Source organism: Diplodia seriata, assembly GCF_021436955.1.
Source record: "Diplodia seriata strain FDS-637 chromosome Unknown scaffold_5, whole genome shotgun sequence".
Taxonomy (NCBI): Eukaryota; Fungi; Ascomycota; class Dothideomycetes; order Botryosphaeriales; family Botryosphaeriaceae; genus Diplodia; species Diplodia seriata.
Genome location: NW_027117312.1, coordinates 24299 through 44888, shown reverse-complemented (window position 1 = coordinate 44888; position 20590 = coordinate 24299). Strand labels below are relative to the sequence as shown.

The 20590-nt window shown below is 56.2% G+C and overlaps 6 protein-coding genes across 6 annotated transcripts; 3 read left to right on the top strand and 3 right to left on the bottom strand.

Moving 5' to 3' along the window:
- Window positions 1–122: 122 nt before the first annotated feature.
- SLS55_005031 (uncharacterized protein) lies at window positions 123–1411 on the top strand (the record flags this gene model as incomplete). Its single annotated transcript, XM_066776482.1, has 2 exons — window positions 123–827; window positions 923–1411. 2 exons carry the CDS (start codon window positions 123–125, stop codon window positions 1409–1411), a joined length of 1194 nt encoding a protein of 397 aa, XP_066632324.1.
- Window positions 1412–1458: 47 nt separating this feature from the next.
- SLS55_005030 (uncharacterized protein) lies at window positions 1459–3172 on the bottom strand (the record flags this gene model as incomplete). The annotated part of the gene is made up of 3 exons (XM_066776481.1): window positions 1459–1574; window positions 2000–2897; window positions 3020–3172. 3 exons carry the CDS (start codon window positions 3170–3172, stop codon window positions 1459–1461), a joined length of 1167 nt encoding a protein of 388 aa, XP_066632323.1.
- A 1893-nt stretch (window positions 3173–5065) lies between these two features.
- SLS55_005029 (uncharacterized protein) lies at window positions 5066–8460 on the top strand (the record flags this gene model as incomplete). The annotated part of the gene is made up of 4 exons (XM_066776480.1): window positions 5066–5141; window positions 5201–5523; window positions 5576–7149; window positions 8157–8460. 4 exons carry the CDS (start codon window positions 5066–5068, stop codon window positions 8458–8460), a joined length of 2277 nt encoding a protein of 758 aa, XP_066632322.1.
- A 1914-nt stretch (window positions 8461–10374) lies between these two features.
- Window positions 10375–11334, top strand: SLS55_005028 (uncharacterized protein; the record flags this gene model as incomplete). The annotated part of the gene is made up of 2 exons (XM_066776479.1): window positions 10375–10535; window positions 10662–11334. 2 exons carry the CDS (start codon window positions 10375–10377, stop codon window positions 11332–11334), a joined length of 834 nt encoding a protein of 277 aa, XP_066632321.1.
- A 1097-nt stretch (window positions 11335–12431) lies between these two features.
- Window positions 12432–15239, bottom strand: SLS55_005027 (uncharacterized protein; the record flags this gene model as incomplete). Its single annotated transcript, XM_066776478.1, has 2 exons — window positions 12432–14936; window positions 15234–15239. The coding sequence occupies 2 exons, from the start codon at window positions 15237–15239 to the stop codon at window positions 12432–12434; spliced, it is 2511 nt and encodes an 836-aa protein (XP_066632320.1).
- A 3154-nt stretch (window positions 15240–18393) lies between these two features.
- On the bottom strand, window positions 18394–19389 carry AXHA1 (putative alpha-L-arabinofuranosidase axhA-1; the record flags this gene model as incomplete). The annotated part of the gene is made up of 1 exon (XM_066776477.1): window positions 18394–19389. One exon carries the CDS (start codon window positions 19387–19389, stop codon window positions 18394–18396), a length of 996 nt encoding a protein of 331 aa, XP_066632319.1.
- Between the last annotated feature and the right edge of the window lie 1201 nt (window positions 19390–20590).

Here is a 20590-nt window from a genome sequence, read left to right as displayed (position 1 = left end):
CTCGGGCCACGGATCCTCCAACAAACACCATTTACATATCAATATCCGGAGATGGACTACTTAATGCTTCATCAAAACGAGACAAGCTCAGCGGCGGACTATACATTGAGGTATGTACATCCATGTTCGTGATCCCCCAAGAAAGGCTGACGTTCTCAAGCATACTGAACGCTTACCTCGTGAACGGATCGTACGACAACCCGTACTCTTATTTCCACCCCATCCCGGAGCTTGCGGTCCCAGACGCCGACCTCATGCTGTTTGCCCTCTCCGAAAACGGGCTCGAATTCCTCGAGCCATCCCACGATCTTTGGTTTGCCGCAAGCCGGCCATCGGGCTACAAGATCGTGCAGTCCGCCATGAGCGGCACGTCGGAGCTCTACCTTCAAGACGACATCGTCTCATTCCTCGGCTGCACATCTCGCCAACAATGGTGCAACCCCACCGTCAGCGAGGGCGAACAGTGCCAACCGCTGCAAGGCCGCATGTCGTCTCGGGACTCTCCATTCCCCGCGCAGCACGACAAGCAGAGGAGGATCCACGAATGGCTCAGCCTGCTCATCGAGAACCTCATGCCGCCCATGTCCAACCTCGTCGGCACCCTGGGCGTCTCGGCCCTGACGGCGCGCTTCCGCGTCGGCAGCGCGCTGCAGGGCCCCATCCCGGACAACCAGTGGCAGCTCGAAGCGCAGCACTGGTTCTCGACGTGCATGGCCGCGCTGCAAGACGCCTTCGTCGCGGGCGCCGCGGGCGCGCCCTACGCCGAGCTGCGTCCGTTCTTCGCGCCGCCGGCGAACACGCAGGCACGCAATATCTGCAGAAACCAGGTACGTATGCCTCCTTCCCCCGACCCGACCCGGCCCTTCTCCTCCGCATCGACCCCTCACCGCCACCAGCTAACCCCCCGCGCGCGCGCAACCAGAAAGTCCACAGCGCCGGCTACATGAATTCCCCCATCCTCGGCATCACCATCATCTTCGGCGCCGGGGCGCTCATCATCGCCGCCTCCTACACCGTCGAGCCCGCCGTCGCGTGGCTGCAGACGCGGTTTCGCCGCCTCGACTCGTACGCCCGCCTCGAGTGGTGCACCAACGAGACGATCCAGCTGCAGCGCCTCGCCAACGAGGAGATCGGCCTGGGCTGCTGGCATCGCGTCGACGAGGCCGTCCCCGTTGCCGGGAGGGACGATAAGTTGGCTGTCCTGGATCTGAGCGACCTGAAGCATCCGAGGTTGAAGGGCCCGCCGAAGGCGTATGAGGATGGAGGAGGGATGGAGAAGGGTGGGGGTGAGGGGGAGGGTGGGGAGGGTAAGTTGGCGGCGTGGGAGGAGGCGATGGAGACGGCGGAGACGACGGAGATGACAACGGATGATGTGGATGGGGCGGAGGGGAGGGTTGCTAGAACGGTGTAGGGGACGCGGAGCTGTGGAGGGTGGGAGCCGTGCCGGGTGGGAAGATTCTACCTATCGTGTTCTATGATTTGGATGGTGGGAGAAAGTTGGTGCTTCTTGATGGCGGTCAAATTGAGATTCGTAAATGCTGCTCGCTGCCAGAGTGCATGATCGCAGTCGTGGTCTATTCCGAAATTGTCGCTACTTCCAGGCCAATTGGCCACATGTCCCCCCCTTTTATGCAAATCAACGGTACGAAATATAGACAGAACAAGGTTGCTCCCGTTCCTATCAGGAAGTCTCAATATCGACAAGCGGGGAGTCTGGATCTGGAAAGAGCGCCCAAAGCAACAGACACAACAGAAGACATGCAAAAATGATAGGCTGCAACACTTGCACTCCCATGGCCTGTGCTATGGCTCCAACAGCGAAGGGCACAGAAGAGGCACCGGACGCTCCAATGGCGGAGCAAATGCCAACTGCAGGCACTTGCAACGACTTTGGGAGGACGGTGGTAAGGCTCACAATGACTGCAGGGAAGAGCGGACCGAGAAAGAAGCCTGCTTGATTCAGCAACAAAACGAAGGTCGTGGGATCGGACAGACTCACCCAGAAACGCCGCGCTGACCGCGGACGCAATGAAGCTCGGGATCAGCCAGAACAGCAGCTGCATGGCCATGGCGCAGACCAGGTAGAAGGCCACAGTGAGCTTCATGCTGTCGAGAAACCTCGCCGTCACGAAACCCAGCACGAACCTGCCCACGGTGAGGCCGCCCCAGAACCCGCTCACGGCAAGCCCGGACGCAAACGCCGTGCCGTGCCGGACCTCCATCAGGAACGTGACCATCCACCCGCCCAGCGCGACCTCCGAGCCCGTGTACGTGATCAGAAACGCACTGCCGAGCAGCACGACCTTCTCCCTCAGGCAAAGGGCAGTCTGGCTGCGTCGCACCGACGCCAGACACCCCCGCGTCCCCGCGCGCCGAGCGTGCTCCTCCTCCTCCTCCTCGCGATGCCGTATCCCGTTCTTCTCCCTGTACGCGCGGCCATCATGCGTCGCGAACACGGACGCCGAGAAGACCATGTCGGCGAAGGCAATGGCCACGAAGGGGTAGTAGATGGCGTACCACGGCCACCCGCGCTTCCCGAACAGCACGCTCGCGACCACGGGCATCGCGGTGGCGCCCGCGCCGTAGAAGCCGTGCAGGATGCCCAGCAGCTCGTTGGGGTTGCGCAGCCCGCCGACCCACGAGTTCCACGCCGCCTGCTTGGTGCCGCTGCCTAGACCGACGAGGGTGTAGACGAGGACGAGAGCGGGGAAGGGCGGGTGCGTGCTGGCGATGGCGTAGGCGAGGACGTGGCAGCACCCGCCGATGAGGGCGATGCCCCGCTGGCCGACGCGCACGTGCATGGTGTGGTTGAAGAGCGTGGCGATGATGTAGCCGGCGACGGGCGAGAGGAAGAGCAGCGACACGGTCGTGTGGTTGAGGCCGTAGAAGAATTCCAGCTGTGCCCGACCCCGTGTCAACTATGAGTGGCGGCTAAGCGGTACGCAGGCAACATACTCGTGGGATGAGAACCTGAGATGGTCAGCGAGATGGAGGGGTTGACTGGTCGGGAATCACTTACGCCGTACAGACTGTCGTTTGCTCCGGAGATGATAAAAGACCAGAAGGTGGCGGCCACGCGGAGAGTATTCAAAGTGGATGAGTTCCAACGCCCCAGCTCTTCTCGTTCATGCCGTTTGATCAACGGTGACCGTTCATCGTCGTAAGGAGCCATCTTGGGATAGGACACACTTCGCTGCAAAGGAAGAGACTGAATGCATGGGATGGACTTTTTCAACGAGGGCGCGCAGACAATATAGCCATTGGTTCTACAATGCAGGCAGACGCAGGCGGAACTTCGGTTGTAAGAATGTGGCGCTATCATGCAATGCGATAATATGATGCGGGGTCATCGTTCCTCCGCTTCTATTTTCACCACCCGCCTATCTCTGCGACTGTTGGGAGACTGCTCCGGGCTGGTGGGGACGAATCAGCACATGGATGGTAAACGCTAACTTGTGGGTCAGACGAGAATCAAAGAGCGCTAACGACGCGCAGATCTGCTGAGGAAGCAAAACTTCTCGATAAGACCCTGGGCGACCGCTGTCCGCCGGCCCGTCTTTCCGCTGCACACTTCTACATTCTCTGCTCACTCGTCGTACGTCCATGCCGCCCCAACCTTTACAGGCATGGAAGTATTACTTGGTGCCATGCCATTACGGACTTCAGCATCGATATGAACGTATAACTCACACTTTTTCCTGTAAACGGCAAGCCGGGGCGCTCTACTGATTTGGCATCACCTCCGATGTCTCAAGAGTCAACTTCATAGAAAGCATACGTCCCGGGCTTATACAACAGATGTATAGCTGCCACAAAGCTTGATTCTTCATGGCTGGAGCTTAGCGTGATAGTATAGTGAATGGTATCTCTTGCGTTCTCGTTGCGGCAAGGATATGTCTTGTGGTGGGGACTCGTAAACTGTCGTATTCGTACATTCACGAGCTCCCCATTACCATTGCCACAGCCGCTTTAGGAACTTTATAAGGTGAGCACCCCTCTTGTCTGAGCGGGCCCCATACCACAGTACGCATTGCTCATTGATTCGGAAAATGCGGGAGATTGCCGTTGCTGGTGCGGCCCTACTCGCTACATGCCCATTTACAGCCGCATCTGACATTCTCGATGGCTTTGCCTCTCCGGCTCTACAATACCGCCCCAAGTTTCGCTATTGGTAATGAGTGTGGCGCGAAAGGAACCGGCGCACTTTTGACTGACCCTCATGTGACAGGCTCCCCGACGCCAGCGCCTCCGTCGACGTCGTCAAACGAGACGTAGCTGCGGTGGCTGAGATCGGAGGAGGGGGTCTTGAACTGATCCCTTTCTACAACTACGGATGTGCCGGGTGTACTCCCGACTTGATCCCCGAGGATTGGTCCACTTATGCCTTTGGTACTGTGCCATTCCACAACATATTCGTGGGCGCGTTGGAAGCCAGCAGGGATCATGGCGTGTTGCTGGATTTTGCGCAGGGGGGAAATCAGGGACAGGGCGTTCCGGCCGCGCCTCAGACGGCCGGCCTAGCCAAGCATCTTGTCGGTCAAGTCTTCTGGACTCCGGATTGACTCCCAGCATTGACTTTCAGCAGGCATATGTAAACATTACTGTCGAGGCTGGCACGGCCTTCAATGGCACCCTCCCTCTGTCGACTCAGCCTGCGGATCAATCTGGAGGCGGAAGACATAAGCTAGAGGATTGGGGCGAGCAGAAGCTCTTTGCTGTTCTGGCTGTCGAAGTCATCAAAGGTATTCTACCACGCAAAAGCCGCTTGTCTACCACTAATGGTTCCCAGACACCGATCAGGTTCTACTCGGTCGGCTTTTGGATTTGACCCCAGCTGTATCCACCAACCGGTTCCTTTCCTGGGCTCCACCTGCGGGGAACTCCACGTGGCGAATCTTGTCGTGGTATGAGCGATACACCAATCAGCGTTCCCTCGCCGCTGGACAGAACGTCACCACTTTCATCCATAACGGCTCCTGGATCGTAGATCACTTTAGTGCCGCGGGTAAGTGGATCGACCGCGTAGCCAGACAATGTATGCTGAATCGGCTCAGGCGCAAAGCTGATGACCGACTTCTTTGACGAGCATGTCATCGTGGACGACCAGACCGCGCAGCTGGTCTCTTCGGCTGCAAGATACGGTAAGAGGTCCGGGTCCAGTGTGTGCGAGACTTCTGCTGACGATATATCGCGAGCGTAGCTTGGGAGGACTCGATGGAGATGGACAGCTGCGTCTGGTGGACGGAAAACATGGACAAAATGTTTTACAAGCGAAACGGCTACAACATTACCCAATGTCTCCCATTTCTTGTCATCAAAGGCAACGGGTGGGCTGGCTCAGAAGTCCCATATGGTGAGGAATTCATCAGCGCCAACTCAAGCTTCCAATCGAGCTGTAACGGAGACTATCGCGCCACACTGAACGACGGCTACCGAGCCTTCCTCGCCAGCCGCATGTCCTGGGCCCACGGCCATGACATCCAGTTCTCGACTCAGGTTGGATACAATGTACCAGTCGACGTGGTGCGTGTTCCACCTTTTGTTGTTCAGCAACATGTATGCTAAAGTGTGGCAGCTTTCTGATGTCCCTCTCGTCGATGCTCCCGAAGGAGAATCATTTGGATGGAAAGATAACCCGGATCTGTATCGCCAGTACTCAGGGCCTGCGCACCAGGCCGGGGTCTCAGTCGTCTCATCAGAAGCCGGAGCTGCCAGCGGATATCCGTACGGATCATCGGTGGGCGACCTTTTGTTCTCGGTTCGCCGGGGACTCGCCACCGGCATCAACATGAATGTTCTCCATGGGATGCCGTACTCGGGGCCCTATAAGAACAGTACATGGCCGAGTTGGACCCCCTTTTCGTTTTACATACGGGAGATGTGGTCCCCAAACCTACCCGATTGGACATATCTGACCGAAACGATGCATTACATTTCGAGAAACCAGTACATCTCGCAGACCGGCACTCCCAAGGTTGATCTCGCCTTCTACAAATACGACGTTCCTTGGATTGACGCCACTGGCTATAAAAGCTCGAACCTGGAAACCATTGGCTTTACATACGACTACCTGGGGCCGGAGAATCTGGAGAGTGTACGCATGAACGGAATGGTGCTTGGCCCTCACGGTCCTGCGTATCGGGCTTTGGTTTTCTCAAACTCAACACAAATAAGCGACAGGGCGGCCGGCAAGGTGAAGCAGTTTGCGGACGCAGGTCTCCCGGTTTTCTTCGTTGGCAACGGCAGCTTCACCGGCATCAGCTCGGCGGACACGGCGGCCACGGGCACCATGGAGGCCGTCATCGCCAGCGGCCTCGAGAACGTCTTCCCGGTGGCCACGGCGAACGAGCTCCCTGCCGCCCTCGCCAAAGCCGCCGTTAGCCCCCGAGCCAAGCTATCCAACGCGACAGCTTCATGGTACTCCTTCTGGCGCGAGCGGGACGACTGGACGCACGTCTTCCTCTACAACGACGGTGCCTCGACGCAGACGCTTTACGTCGACTTCGAAGTCAGCGACCGCACGCCCTACGTCTTCGACGCCTGGACCGGCCACGTCGTCCCGGTCCCGCAATACACCACGACCGCCACCCACACCACCGTCCCCGTCACGCTCGCCGCCAACCAAACAACCATCATCGCCTTCGCCAAACCCGGCGCCGCCGGCCCCAGCGCCCCCCACACCCACGCCGTCGCCACCTCCGGCCCCGTCGCCGGGCTCCTCTACACCGCCGACGGCTACCTCGCGGCCCAGCTCTCATCCGGCCCCGGCACGGCCTCCGTCACGCTCGCCAACGGCACCGCCGTGCGCCTCGCCGCGGCGCCGCCACCACCACCATCCTCCACCCTCACCTCCTGGAACGTCACCATCGCCGCGTGGCAGCCCGCCGCGCACAACACCACCACCACCATCACCGTGCACACCTACACCGCCCAGCCCCTACAGCCGTGGCTCGCCCTCGACCCCGCCGGCGCCCTCGCCAACGCCAGCGGCACCGCGCGCTACACCACGACCTTCACTGTCCCCGGCAACAACGCCTCCCTCGGCGCCTTCCTGCGCCTCGGCCCCGTCCAGCACGCCATGCGCGCCTCCCTCAACGGCCGCGCGCTGCCCGCTGTCGATATCGCTGCTGCCGTGGTTGATGTCGGTGGGTTAGTGGTGCCTGGTGTCAATGTTTTGGTGGTCGATGTCGCGACGAATGTGTTTAATGCGATGCGTGGAGCGGCGGGTGGTGCGTATGGTGGTGGTGCGGCGGCGGCGCAGGAGTATGGGTTGGTGGGGCCGGTGGTGGTGGAGTGGGTGGGGGTGGTGGTGGTGGGTTGAGGGGCGTGGGACGACGGTGTGGGATGGGGGGACGGGTGGGTGGTTTGGTGGGGGATTGGTTGGGCGTGTCGTCCTGCTTGCTCTGAGACGGTTTTACATGGGTGGTTGGAGATGGGAACTGGACGGGGGCTTGGGTCTTGGACACGCGTGGATGGAACTGCCTCTGTAGGAACGTTGGTAGCATTGTCGCGGTCATCTGGTGTTCCTGCAGCATTGGCGAGGTCGCTGGATTTGACGTCGGCTGCTTCCTTCCTTCGGCTTCACCGACGTGGTTCACGGCGTAGAAGAATTGCCATGGCAAAGGAGACGAGGTGCATACAAGAAACATGCAAAAGAGAAAGAGGAAAGTGCCAAGTGATTAGGCTGACCAATAGTCGGCTGTTTGAACGTGCAGGAAGACTTCATTTAAGTGATCTGGTGGGTTCGTGGTCCATGCTGGGCATAATAGTGGGAACCTCTCCACAACTCTGTGGCTGGTGGGGCAACTGACGAACAAGGCGCCGCATACGGAACCCCTTACATTCGGGGTCCGACCTTGCACGTACGACCATTTGCAGCTGCCTATGATCCCCTCGCGTTTCACGTTTCTCATGCGATTCTTAAATCCGCGGGCGTGCGGCTGTTATAATTAGATATCGGTAGGGTTTTGTTGGCTCTTGCGGAGCCATCTTTACCGCGTGAGGTACTGATCGTAGCCGGCCGAACGTTTCGGCGGGGAAGCTGACGCCGGAAACTTGAAGGGATGGAATTGGAGGCGACTTCGCGTAGCGGGCAGATAGGGGAAGACGTACAATTTCTCTACTTATAAAGTCGCACGGCAGCTTTCGTTTCCAAGATCTACCAAGCACCGACATTCGTTCCAACTCCCGACACTCGTTCCAAACATCAATCCGATCATGCAGTTCATCCTCGTTGCTCTTGCCGCCATTGCTCCCGCCGCCATGGCCGGCCCCGTCGTTGCTCGCGTCGACGTCGACATTAGCGCAAACTGCGAGGCTTTCGTCAATGCCCACACCCCCAACCACAGGGACTACTTCGCGCGGGTAAGGTTTCTACAGAGGCATATCATCACGTCCACGGCTGACTTTAACCCTTCTAGATCTGCGACGACTGTTACGATACTGCCAAGGCGGCCGTGAGTTCCTTGATACCAACCCACGCCGATCGTTGAACTGACATCCAAAGTGCACTGGTGACGCCTGCATTGAAGAGCAGCTTGAGGAATGGACCTTTGCGGCCCAGGTCAACGCTACCACCGAGTGCTCCAGCTCTGCCAACGCCAAGGCTGCCTACGTCTGCATCGACAACAGCATCGAGGTAGGAACTCCAAACATTAGACACTCGCAATCAACGACTGACGCGTAACCCGTAGGCGTGGACCAAGGCCGGTAACTGCAAGGCTTAGACGAGAAGGACTTCGTACGAACCTATACTTTCGCCATTGTCGGTAGCAGGCTCTGGTTCTAGCTCAGTAGAAAACGACGAGCTGGAAATAATGTAATAATCAGTACAGCGCATATTGCAATGCGTGCAAACGTACAGCATGGTCATGAATGCATGCATATTGGTGAGACGTCAATGTTTTAGTAAAGCTTTTGAGTCAGTCTCTATAGGTAGACGACTGACATGTGCACCGTTGCGGCGCTCGCCCAGGTCGGTAGAATCTATGCCAAGGTGGTGTTGAGGTATGTGGCAATCGTATGTGCCAAGGCAACGGTTAACGCCACACTTGCTGTTGTAGGTTGATTCCGGATCTCCCCAGACCAGTAAACTCCAAGGATGATCTCACCATACGTCCTCAATCCCTAGAGACCAATCCTGAAAGATGCCACAACAGCCACCCATATTACGATTCCCCCCATGCGCGCCGCCAACCAAAGTACCATCATTGGCTTCACCAAAGCCGCCACTACCGCCGACCTCAGCGTTCAGCAGTCAGCACGCCCATGTCACCGCCGCATCCGACTCACTTGTTGGTCTCTCTACACCGATAGCTACTTGCTGGCCCAACTACTCGGCTCTACGGCCTCCATGACGCTCACAAACGGCACCACCGCGCACCTCACAGCGTAGCCGCAATGGAGCGTCACCATAGCCGACTGACAGCGCACTTCCGATAGATTCGGTATGAACAGCAGCTTCACCTTCTGCAACCGGGCCAACCAATTGCCGCAATTCTGAATCGCCATGGACCGCGCCCCCACCAACGTCAGCCGGACCACTATTTACACCACTACCTCCACGAAGGCCCAAGTTTGCATCCGGGAATCGTTAAGGAGAAGGTGTTCAGAGTTGGAGCGGTGTACGCAAACCTTTGTTCTTGTGCAGCGACGGCAAAGACGCGCACACTGACAGCCAGCCTCGCACGCCTCCGTCAAACCGGTGAAAACTGTCAGCAAACCAACTCCCAATGTCACCGGCCCAGCAGCCAGCAAAGGAAAGAAGAGGTATTTGAGTCCCAACCTCCGGCGCGCTGTTGTTCCCGCTCTTGTCCGAGGTTATTATGTAAGAGCTCGGTCAGAAGCCGAATTCCCGAGACAAGGCTCTAATCGCCGAGGTCGCAGGGCGACGCGGGGACGGCTTGCAGGGCTGAATGTGGGGCAACAGTAAGGCCAGTGTGGCGGTGAAGCTGGGGCAATGGCGGCTGAAGATCGCGGTAAGGCTGAGGATATGAGTAGGTATTGGCTGCCCTGTCTCTGGCATCTATTCGGTTCTGGACTACTTCTTTTCAGAGTCGCTGGTCGCCATCTTTCTGTCGAGCATTCAATTAACAGTCTAATTTTCTCCGCATTGGGTTGATTGACTAAGTGAATGCTACCTTGCATACAAGGTATGCGTCCAGCGTGTGGAAAAGGGGGATACGGAATACGAAATACACTTCGCGGCTAAGTGTTCCGGTCCTGCGTGTGGAGGTACGTTGATCTCAGCCCATGGAGACAGGAAAGTGCGGAGGGGCGCAGCTATTGACCGGTCGAAGGAGCGTAGCTACTGCCTTACCGTTAGCTAAGCCGACGTGGCACCGCCTTACGCAGTGGCCGGGCCAACGTTTGGCTATGGCCCTCCTGGCTAAAATTGCTTGTGTGTCTACGGGCCTGTCGATCCTACTGCATATGAACAAGAAAGATGATTTCGAGAAAGTCAAGACTGGGGACCCCGTCAACACGAGCGGGACCGTGGCAAGAGATACCGACTTCAACCAAATGTCGACCAGAGCGTTCGTGTTGAATGCCAAAGCCAACTCCAAAGAAAGGAGCAATGTCACTAGTAGGAAGAAACGCATACGTATATATATGCCCCGAATATACACCAACTCCAGTCCTCATCCTCACCACAACCAAAGTCCTTCGCTCAACCAACCAACCTACAATCGTTCCACCCTCACTCTCACTCCAATCTCAAAAACCACCATGCACTTCTCCAAGGCCACCACCATCGCCTTCGCGGCCCTCCTCTCCACCGCCCTCGCCGCGCCCAGCGGCAGCTGCGCCGACAAGGCCACCTCCTGCCGCAGCTCGGGCGGCGCCAGCTGCGACCAGGACGCCAAGGCGTGCTGCGACCAGATCCAAGTCGTGTCGCCCAAGTCGGACGGCGACCACTACCAGTGCTACCAGGACTCGGGCATCGGCAGCATGCTCAGCTCCAAGCGCGACGTCGGCGTCGACTGCGCCGCGGCCGCCGAGAAGTGCCGCAGCGAGGGTACTGCCGCCAACTGCGACGACCGCGCCCAGTCCTGCTGCGACCAGATCACCGTCGTCTCCCCCAAGTCCGACGAAGACCACTACCAGTGCTACCAGGACGCCGGCATTGCTGGCCGCCTCGCCGAGTCCAAGCGCGATGTCGGTGATGATTGCGCTGCGGAGGCCAAGGAGTGCCGCGGCGAGGGTGCTGCTGCTGCTGACTGCGATGGCCGGGCTAAGACTTGCTGTGATCAGATTCAGGTCGTCTCGCCCAAGTCGGATGGCGATCACTACCAGTGCTACCAGAACTCGGGTATTGGCAGCATGCTCTCTTAGAGTGTTGGCGGTGGAAGGCTGGCTGCTGAAGCATGTGGGAACGAGTTCGAGCACCGTTACTGTACATAATTACGAGCGTTATCCGATAATGTAATACGCAATTCTTGCCTGCATCCTGTTGTCTAATGTTAAGTCGATTCTCTATAGACGATGTCCAAAGCAGATATATATATATACACCAAGGAGGCTCGTTATATGACCTCGTCGCGTGACATTTGGGTGCCTCCAATAACCTCTCTCCCCCGTCTGCTCTCAAAATCATGAAGGAGATCGATGATGTCCATGTCCTCTTCAGAACCAGCAGTTACCCCTCTCATGCCTTCTAGCAATATATTGCCGATGTCCATTACTAACGAGAGTGGTGGATCCGTCGCTTTCTGCTCTTTTCGCTCCAATCGTAGAAGACGTGCAAAAACGCTCCAGACTCGCTTCAGCCGTAAGATGGGCTCCATGGTGCTGCTTGAAGACCGGGCGCTGTTGACAAGATGGCTCATTGTAGACAACAAAGCATTCTGCTCTCCCATAGACATCTTTTCGATGCCGTCCCAAGTCGCTCTCAATAATTGATCTACAAGTTCGAAATCTTTCGTTTCATTCGCCATGATCAATAGGCTCTCAAGCGCATCGCCGTAAGCCCTATCATGCGGCGGGCCGTCCTGCATTTCGGATCGAGTGCTGTCCTGTAGTTTTGTTCGTGGAACCAGCAGGATGTCTGCGTTGCCGAGAATGAACTCGTACTCGTCGACAAGGATCTTTGAAAGTGCCGGAGCCACTCTATGGTATTTTGAAGAAGAAGCGGTGCGGATCAGTGTTTTGAGCACAGCCACCATAGCCAGAGCCTCTTCATGTCTCTTGCTCATGAAACTGTCCCGGAACTCCATCCTCCTCTCTTGAATCATCTGGGTGAATCGCTCCTGTATCCCTTTGTCGATGGCCACTGTCCACATCTCCACCAACACCGAAGCTAGCATGTTCATTAGATACTCGCGGTTCCGCAAAGCCGTCTCTTTGATCATTTCCACGGCTGCACCTGCGACGAATCTGATGCTCTGTATATCGGACCCGTTTACTGAATCCTGGAACCTCGTAGTAAACTTTTAGACCAGCTTCTGAATGCCACCATGGTATCGTTCTCCGAGCTGCTCAACATCCTCGAGAAAATCGACCCAAACCTTTACTATGACACTGGCCAGCGGCCTGTGTGTCTGACCCTGGCCCAGCGCTGTAATGAGCAACTCCATCCCGACATCAGTCAGCTTCTCCGCGGCTTCGAAGCCACTACCGGTATCGGACGACTGGTTCAGCAGATGCTGCTTGACCTGAGCTACACGGCTTTTGAGAAGAGCCTCCAGCATGTTATTGCCCCACTCTCCTTGGAGCGTGAAGAGGTACAGGGCTCTCGTCCAAGGTCGGGCAAGAATGCCAACGGCTGTCCTGTTCTTCTTCGAGAAGGCTGACTCCAAGATGCGCACAGCAAATTGTGTGAAAAGGTCTAGGACTGTTCTCAAGTCTCCAGTCTGATCCGATGAAAGCTGTCCGACAGGCCTGGGCTCCTTAGCATCATGTGCTGGCCGGCTGGAGCGGAAGGAACGCAACAGCACTTTCCACAGCACTACCAAATTCGGGAATGTGGAACGGTGACAGGCGCCTGCTCTGCTGGCCCCATCCTCCTCGGCGGCCAGAGACATCGAGATCTGGAAGAGATACTCCCCAGCCCTTGCAAACCTTTCAATGGCCCTGAGTTGATCGTGTTCGATGAATTGGCGGAAGCCTGACTCGGCAAGCTTCATCCTCTGCTCAATGCTCTTGATGTTGTGTGTTCCAAGTGTGATCCGAAAAAGCGTGAGCCAAATGCGAGCTGGTGTATCGTAGACGTCTGTGATTAGTCCGTGCTGGGATTCTTCGGGGAAGTGTTTGATGCCTTCTCCAGAATCAATGTCCCGAAATCTTTCTTCGAACAGAGCCTTGACTGTCTCACGCCCCAGAACACACGCAGATCGGTAGGCCGTTCTAATCGGTTCTTTGGCAGAGGGACCGGTGGGATTATCCAGGAGAAGCTTAACGAAGTCTCGGTGGCCCAAGGAAGCTGCAACATTGAGAGCAGTCTCGTACTCGCCACGGTCGGCAATGAACTTGACCCCTACCGTGATCAGCAATCGACAAATGTCCACAAAGGCTCCCGTGTGCTCCGTATCGACCCCGTATCCAGCCACAGCTGCTCCCAAGGTACTCCCCAGCCCCTCGTCTATCATGTTGGGATCAAATCCCTTTTTGAGCAGCAAATCCACCATGTTGTAGTGGCCGTGAAACACTGCTGCGTGTATTGCGGTGCCAAAGTCCCCTTCGCAGACGTTCTTTTTTGGCCTACTATGGAACCGTCTCCTCTCAAACATCCTCTCAGCGCAGTCGACACATCCGACCCATGCGATAGCATGTAGCGGTGTACCACGTTTGCTCAGACTATTGACGCTTGCTCCGGCCTTTAGAAGCGCCTCGGTAACTTTGGCATGGTGCGGATATGATGAGCCGTGGTCACGGAATGAGGCTGCTTGTAAGGCTGTCCCGAATTCTTCGCTTGCTGCGTCGACCTTGGCCTTCATGTCGAGGAGCAGCTGGACGACATCGAGCTTGCCAAACCAGGCAGCGTAGTAGAGAGGCGTACGTCCTTTCGCATCTGCGGCTTCGACCTCGGCTCCGCAGTCGATCAGCGTCGCTACCATCTTGCAGGTTTCACTCCTTGTGCAGCCCGTTCCGAGCTGGCTTGCGGTATTGCCAGCCCTGGTGTTCTTTTCGGCTGTACTTCTGATGACCCAATGTATGGCTGCTAGTCCGTCGCCATCACGCTTGTGCAGATCGAGTGCGCCCTTCTTGTGGAAGTCTTTCAAGCAGTTGATGAGGCGAAAGTAGCTGAGAACGTGCTCCTGATGAACACCAGGTATAGGATCTTCGTTGATTGCAAGCAGATAGACCTGGAACGACAGCACAATCCTCTCTTCCTCGGTGCCCTTCGCCGCCATATCCCCGGCCTTATGTTTGCCGACGCAGCACACCTGGGCAAGGAGTCTCATGAGGTGTTCGTAGCTCTTTTTGGGGCTCTTCTTCACACTGTCAGCCCAGTTGCGAGAAGCAAAGACAAGAAACGGATTGTCGTGCATAAGCTCGTGCAAAAAGGCTCGCTCAGACCAGCGAGACGACCAAGTCGGAAAATAGGGCGAGCCAAGGTAAGTAAGGCTGAGCTCGGCGATGAGAGTCTGCCGCTCCAGCTCCTTGTAGGTTTTGAAGAACTCGTACACAGAATGGTGAACGAAGCGGACAACTCCAAGCTCCTCGTCGATATCAACCATGTGCTTGCAATCTTTGACGATCACGCCGGGGCTCGCTTCCATGTCTTTTTGAAAGCGCGAGGTTGCTTTGTCGCTTTGGATTTCCAATGAAAAGGCCGCCAGCACGACATCCAGGGGTAAAGATCCAGTCCCGTGCGCCAACAGGGCAATGGTCCTCAGGGCGACTGGTCTGGAGTCAAGCTCATCCGAGGACTCGAATTCTCGTGCATAGCGACTGTAGGTCTCGTTGAGGTCGTGTGGGAGAACCAGATTTTCAGGCTGTATCGCAGCCTCTACTAGACTGATTTTCCCCATGTCGCAGATATTGCTGGATTGGAGGCTCACCCAGAGAAACCTGAAATCACGAGCTTGCGGTTTACAGAAAATGCCGAATGCAAAAATGCCGACTTACATGCCGTCGGCACGATCCCTCAAGGATTCAAGAATTTTGTTCCCCAGCTCCTTTCTTTTTGAATCTCTCATGCTGCAATCTCGCAGGAGATTCGATTTCATTTTGTGCGCCAAGTACTTCTTGATATCCTCGGCGGTATCCTGAGGATTCACTTCGATCTTGACCGCCATATCGACTTCGAAATCCTTCAAAGAACCGCAGGTACGAGAACTGACGACGATTAAAATGCGCTGGCTGTTGGAAATTTTCTTGGCAAGATCACGCAAGCCATCGATCACTTCGACCCGCCCACTAGCGCGAAGCTGATCAAGCGCATCGACGACGATGTAGATGGGACGCGGAACTTCAGTCAACATACGCAACAAATCGTTCCGAACATGATCGCGAGAGTCATGTCTGTCAATGTGACTTTGGAATGGCCTGTTGACGCCTGCGCTGATCTGATCGCAGAAGGTCAAAAGCACAGTCTTCCAAGGATTCTCCTCGTCTGTCGAGGATTCGATGTAGAAGTACATCACATGAAGGGGGCCGTTTTGCCGTAACCCGGTGAAGTGATCGATCACGCGCGACCTGGACCCATGTTGCGGTTAACATTAGTTCTCATGTCGAAAGGAGAAGAAACTTGAGAACAAGAAACACACATCAGCGTGGACTTTCCACATCCGACTGTGACCTGGTAAGCAATTGACAACATACTATAGCTTGTAGACACCTACGCTTTCCATATATCTAGAGAAGGGTGCTCCGACTCTTATTGTTGACACAGGCTTGAAACTCCGTCGTACGTAGTAGCCAGTCGCACGAGCCGTCCACCTCTACTTTGTCTCTTATCTTGTTGTGAAGTCCTTTGGCGATGGTTCTTGGGGCGTAAAGACTGTTGGAAGTGCCATTGGTGTCTCTTCGATCGGTGTGCGAGTTGACATGGGGTGGTTTCACTGTAGAAGTTTAAGGAGCCGTTGCTTGTCTTAGTTACAATACTATGCTCACCTGCAGAGACATTGCGTAGAAACTCGCAAACGCTTCTATAGGCCACCTCGTGGCTGTGTGCAAACTTGACCAGGTCACTGTGGTTGCGATCAATCGGATAGCTGAGTTGGTTTCGACCTCCATCGGGGCGCCCATGTGTTGCCGACCATTGGTTTACCAAGACCGTTTTGGGTCCGCACATGGACCAGGTCCCGTGCTCCTACAGAGCCTTAAATTAAAATATTTTTTGGTGTATCAAGGATTTGCTTACGTTCTTCTCCGCTGTCGGAGACATCTGCGTCTCGTAGAAGGTTAAGACAGCGATGTCTAAATCCTCTACGACGGAGGAGAAGTCATTCGCAAGTCTGCGCAAGAGAGGATCCAGTTCGCCCAGGGTAGAAAGAAAGTCCACGTTCGGCTGGTTTCCAACCATGGGTAGGAGGGATCTGATGTCCATTCCCTGGTTGGGCACTCCGAAAAAGATAACCCCTCGGATCGCGTAGAAATTAAGCCGGTCTTCAGACATATTGCTCTCTCGCATGCGATTGATGGCCTCTTTGATGACAAGTCCACCAAGGCTGTGGCCGAGTAGTATCAATGGCTTCTCCGGCCGTGGTCGCGTTTGTCTGATTGTGTTGCACAGAGTCTGACCGATGTCTAGCAGACTCTGAACGGATCTACTCCCCTGCAACTTGGAGTCGTAACCATAGATTATGGCTCGGCATCCGGGAAAACTCCTTGGTAGGCCGTCACGCAACCACATGTATGAGCTGTCTCTCTTCTTGAAGGAGCTAAAGGCGTGCCCGCCAAGCCCGCACACTGCCATCAAGCTGCTTAAACATTAGCCAACTTAGTGTAGAGGTTCAGGCTGTCTCCCGTAACCCACTCAAATTCCCACTCATCTTCTCTGGGGCAGTGAAGCGTGGTGTGGCCGATGAAATGGGTATCGAAGTACAGAGTCACTCTCCCGAGAGCCTCGAAGGTCCACTCGACGGCTAGAGGGTGATTTGAAAGGCGTTTTGGAATTTCTGTGAAATTTACGGTCGCGACCATCTCGGTCTGTTGATCCAGATTATGTGCATACGATTCGAGCTTGATATCGGACGTACCGTCCATGGCGAGAGCAAACTTGATATGGGTCTTGGCATCATCCGGAGTGATTTTGGTAGGAAACCCACGTACGCGAAACGTGGTATAGCTTCTCGTTTCCATACTGCATGGCATAGAGCTCCTGCTTCGAGGTGCTGCTGTCGAGGCTGTAATAGTTTACAGCCCGTATTCGATTGCTTTATAGGTAAACGAATGAGAAATCTAATAGGGAAGGAAATACCGAGCGATGCGGCTCTTACATACTGCTGCCAATCATAGGAAATGAGGCAGCTTTGCCTAGTCGCTGATGTGGTAAATGGTCGCTCTGTCAGCATCGAGAAAAGGAAGGAGCTTACTCGCACTCACACACTCGGCAACTCCCGCTGTTATAGCTACCAATCAGACTATCCGATCGGCACACCACCTGCATCGCGACTTGAGATAAGGCCTATCTAGGTTAGTCGATTGAAGCACCATCTTGATGACATGCATGCCGCGCGTTCTTACACCACCCATCTAACTTAGCACCTTTCACGAACGCGACCTCTCAGAGTTAATAGCGCACAGCCTATTTATTTATCAGCCTAACCTGCTTTCAGTGATGCCCGCCTTTGCGACCGTAGGTCGAGGAGTGGGTACGGCGGGGGGAGTTTGTGTGTGGCGAGCAGGCGGACAACCTGACGAACAAGCTGCTCGGCCACGGCTAGAAGAAGAGTGCAGGATATGCGTTGTGAGCGGAAAGCGAAGTCTTTGGCCGGGCTGTCGCGGGCATGGGGCTCCTCGTAATATCCTCGACGCCGTTGCGATTTGATCGTTCGCCAAGATCCCCGAGACACGCTCGCTTTTAAACCAGCACACTCTCTTGTGAAATGCTACCATTTTATATGCGACAACGCTCCCCGCCGTTGAACAGAGAAAGGTACCTCGACGATGATGTTCCTTTGCCCAACCAGCCAATCAGAACCCCCGCACGCCGCAGTTACCCGGCGCCGCAGTCCAACAGTATTTCGTACCAGAGACCTACCTATATTACCAGCATATCGTGGAGCGATTCTTGCTTGACGTGTTGCTGGGGACTTGGAAATACAAGCTGAAATTGACTGCCTCCACCCAAAGGATGTCCGGTGATTCCATCTTTACCACGAAAAATCCATCGTGACACCAGAAAAGAGAGAAGTCAATCCGCAACGGCATCCAAGTTACAAGAAAAACTTCTTTGACTCATGGCCAATCCAACCTGTCCAAACGATTTATACAGCGACTTCAACCCTACTCTGAACCGGAGTTTTGCAGAGTGAGCACACCGGGGCGGTAAGGCAACAAGTCGTAGTCGGAGCTGTCGTTGGGGTCGCGTCCCTGGTAGAGCAGCTGCAGGTTGCACGGGTCAACGGTGAAGGTCTGATCGGGGTTGCTGCGGACCAGGTCGCCGTGGGAGATGTCGTTGGTCCAGCCGGCGCCGCTGTTGGCCTTGCCCGCGAACGGGTTGCTCTCGGTCGCCGCCTGCGCGGTCCACTCCCCATCCAGGCTGGTGGACGTGAAAGAGCGGAAGTACCGTCCGTTGGCGCCCTGCGCCTCGACGATCATCAAGTACGCTTCATGGTCTTGCAGCGTGTAGACTTGCACTGCTTCGAACAGGTTCGCCGCCGTGTCGCTCATGACGACCGTCGATGCCGTGCCGAAGTCGCCCGGGAAGCTGCCGATGGGCATGCTGGCCCGGTAGATGTTGCCATTGTCGCCGGCGAAGAAGAGGTACATGTTCTCGCCGTCGCCGATGACCGTCTGGTCGATGGCGCCCGTGCTGGAGTCGGAGATGGTGCCGGAGAAGAGCGGCTGTGCCGACGACCACCCGTTCGCGTCGGTGGGGTCGCTGGACGTCCGGTACGAGAATGTGGTCGGGCCCCATTGGTGGGCGAGGATCCAGACATCCTTGGGCTCGAAGTAGAAGAGCGTGGGCGCGACGGCGCTGGAGCTCATGGCCGTCTGGCTCGCTGTGGCCATGTCGGACCAGTCGGAGAAGAGACCGAAGCTCATGGATCCGTAGCCGGCCGAGCCGCTGTCCGAAGCGTACACGAGATGCTGGTCTTGGTAGACGACACTGGTGAAGTCTTTGAGCGCCGCCCAACCATTCTGTGGCTCCGCCAGCGCTTCAGTCGATGACCATTGGTACGACGACGGAAGAGAGCATGTCGCTGCGTCTGCCACCGAGGCGAGCAGCACAACGACTGCGGTCGACACCATGCTGGAGGTAGTCGTTGGAACCTTCATTGTATCGGGTGTTTCTGGTAGTGCAAGATGCTGGGGAGCGGGAGAGCTGGAGCAGGTTGCAGCGACGGGGGACTGCCTGATTTATAACTTACAAAACTCTGGCCATTATACGGCTAAAGGTGTCTACTATCATGCTCGGTTTTAGGCTATTAATATAAGTAAATCGACGAAAAAGTTTGCTCCAGATCAGAGGGGACCGGCCCGACGTGTCGTTTCATGTGGGCAGCTAAAGACTGAAATCGGAACGTCCATCTCCGTGTCTTATGCGGGGTAGATCTCGGACTCAGCGAGCGGCGGAGGCTACACAGGGCGTCCGATGAAGGCGGATGCCGTATTGGGGCGGACAGCCTGCATGCTCGATTGGGACTAGCGTTCAACTCTCCGATTCTGCCCACCAAAGGGCTAATTCTCGGCTAACGCGGCGATAAGCTTATCGGACGCACAGGAACAAACCCGGGCTCGTCGGACGCGTCCATTCCATATTTTATTTCCAGCGATCGGACCACGCCATCGCTGTCACGACATCAGCAGCAACACTGTACCGGATGAGGCCGGAACCCTTTGGTCTCCTCTACGTACCGCGTAAGAGAGGCGCCGTCGCCTCCCTCGGTGCTCTATGCGCATCCCTCAGCATCGGCGCAGTTACGGCGCGTCCGGCGACGCGTCTGTTCTCTGACGTAGCCGCATCCACGCCGCCGTCCCCACCCGGACCCCGTCCTCTTCCCGATTCATCGTCCCGCAATGCTGCAGGTCGGCATTCCCCATGGCCCTTGGCAGCAGATTCGCCCACGCTCAGCCGCTTGACAGCTCATCGCTCTCTGCGGCAGCTCTCCACCGCAAGCAATTTGGCAAAGAAATCCAGCCGGCGCAAAGGTAGACCACGTAAGCCAAAAATCGAGCCCGCGGAAAAATACCGACGCCAGGCCAAGATCTTGGGCTTGGAAGATGGGCTGAGCGAAGAGCAGCGGCGGGTGCTCCATCTAGTGGTGAACCACGGGAAAAGCGTCTTCTTCACCGGCCCTGCAGGCACCGGCAAGTCATTGCTCCTGAGGAGGATCATTGAAGGCCTGACCACACAGCACCTCGAGGACAGCAGCAGCCGCATTGCTGTCACGGCCTCCACCGGCCTTGCAGCATTCAACATCGGCGGCACAACGCTTCATCGCTTTGCTGGCATCGGTCTTGGCAAGGCACCGACTGA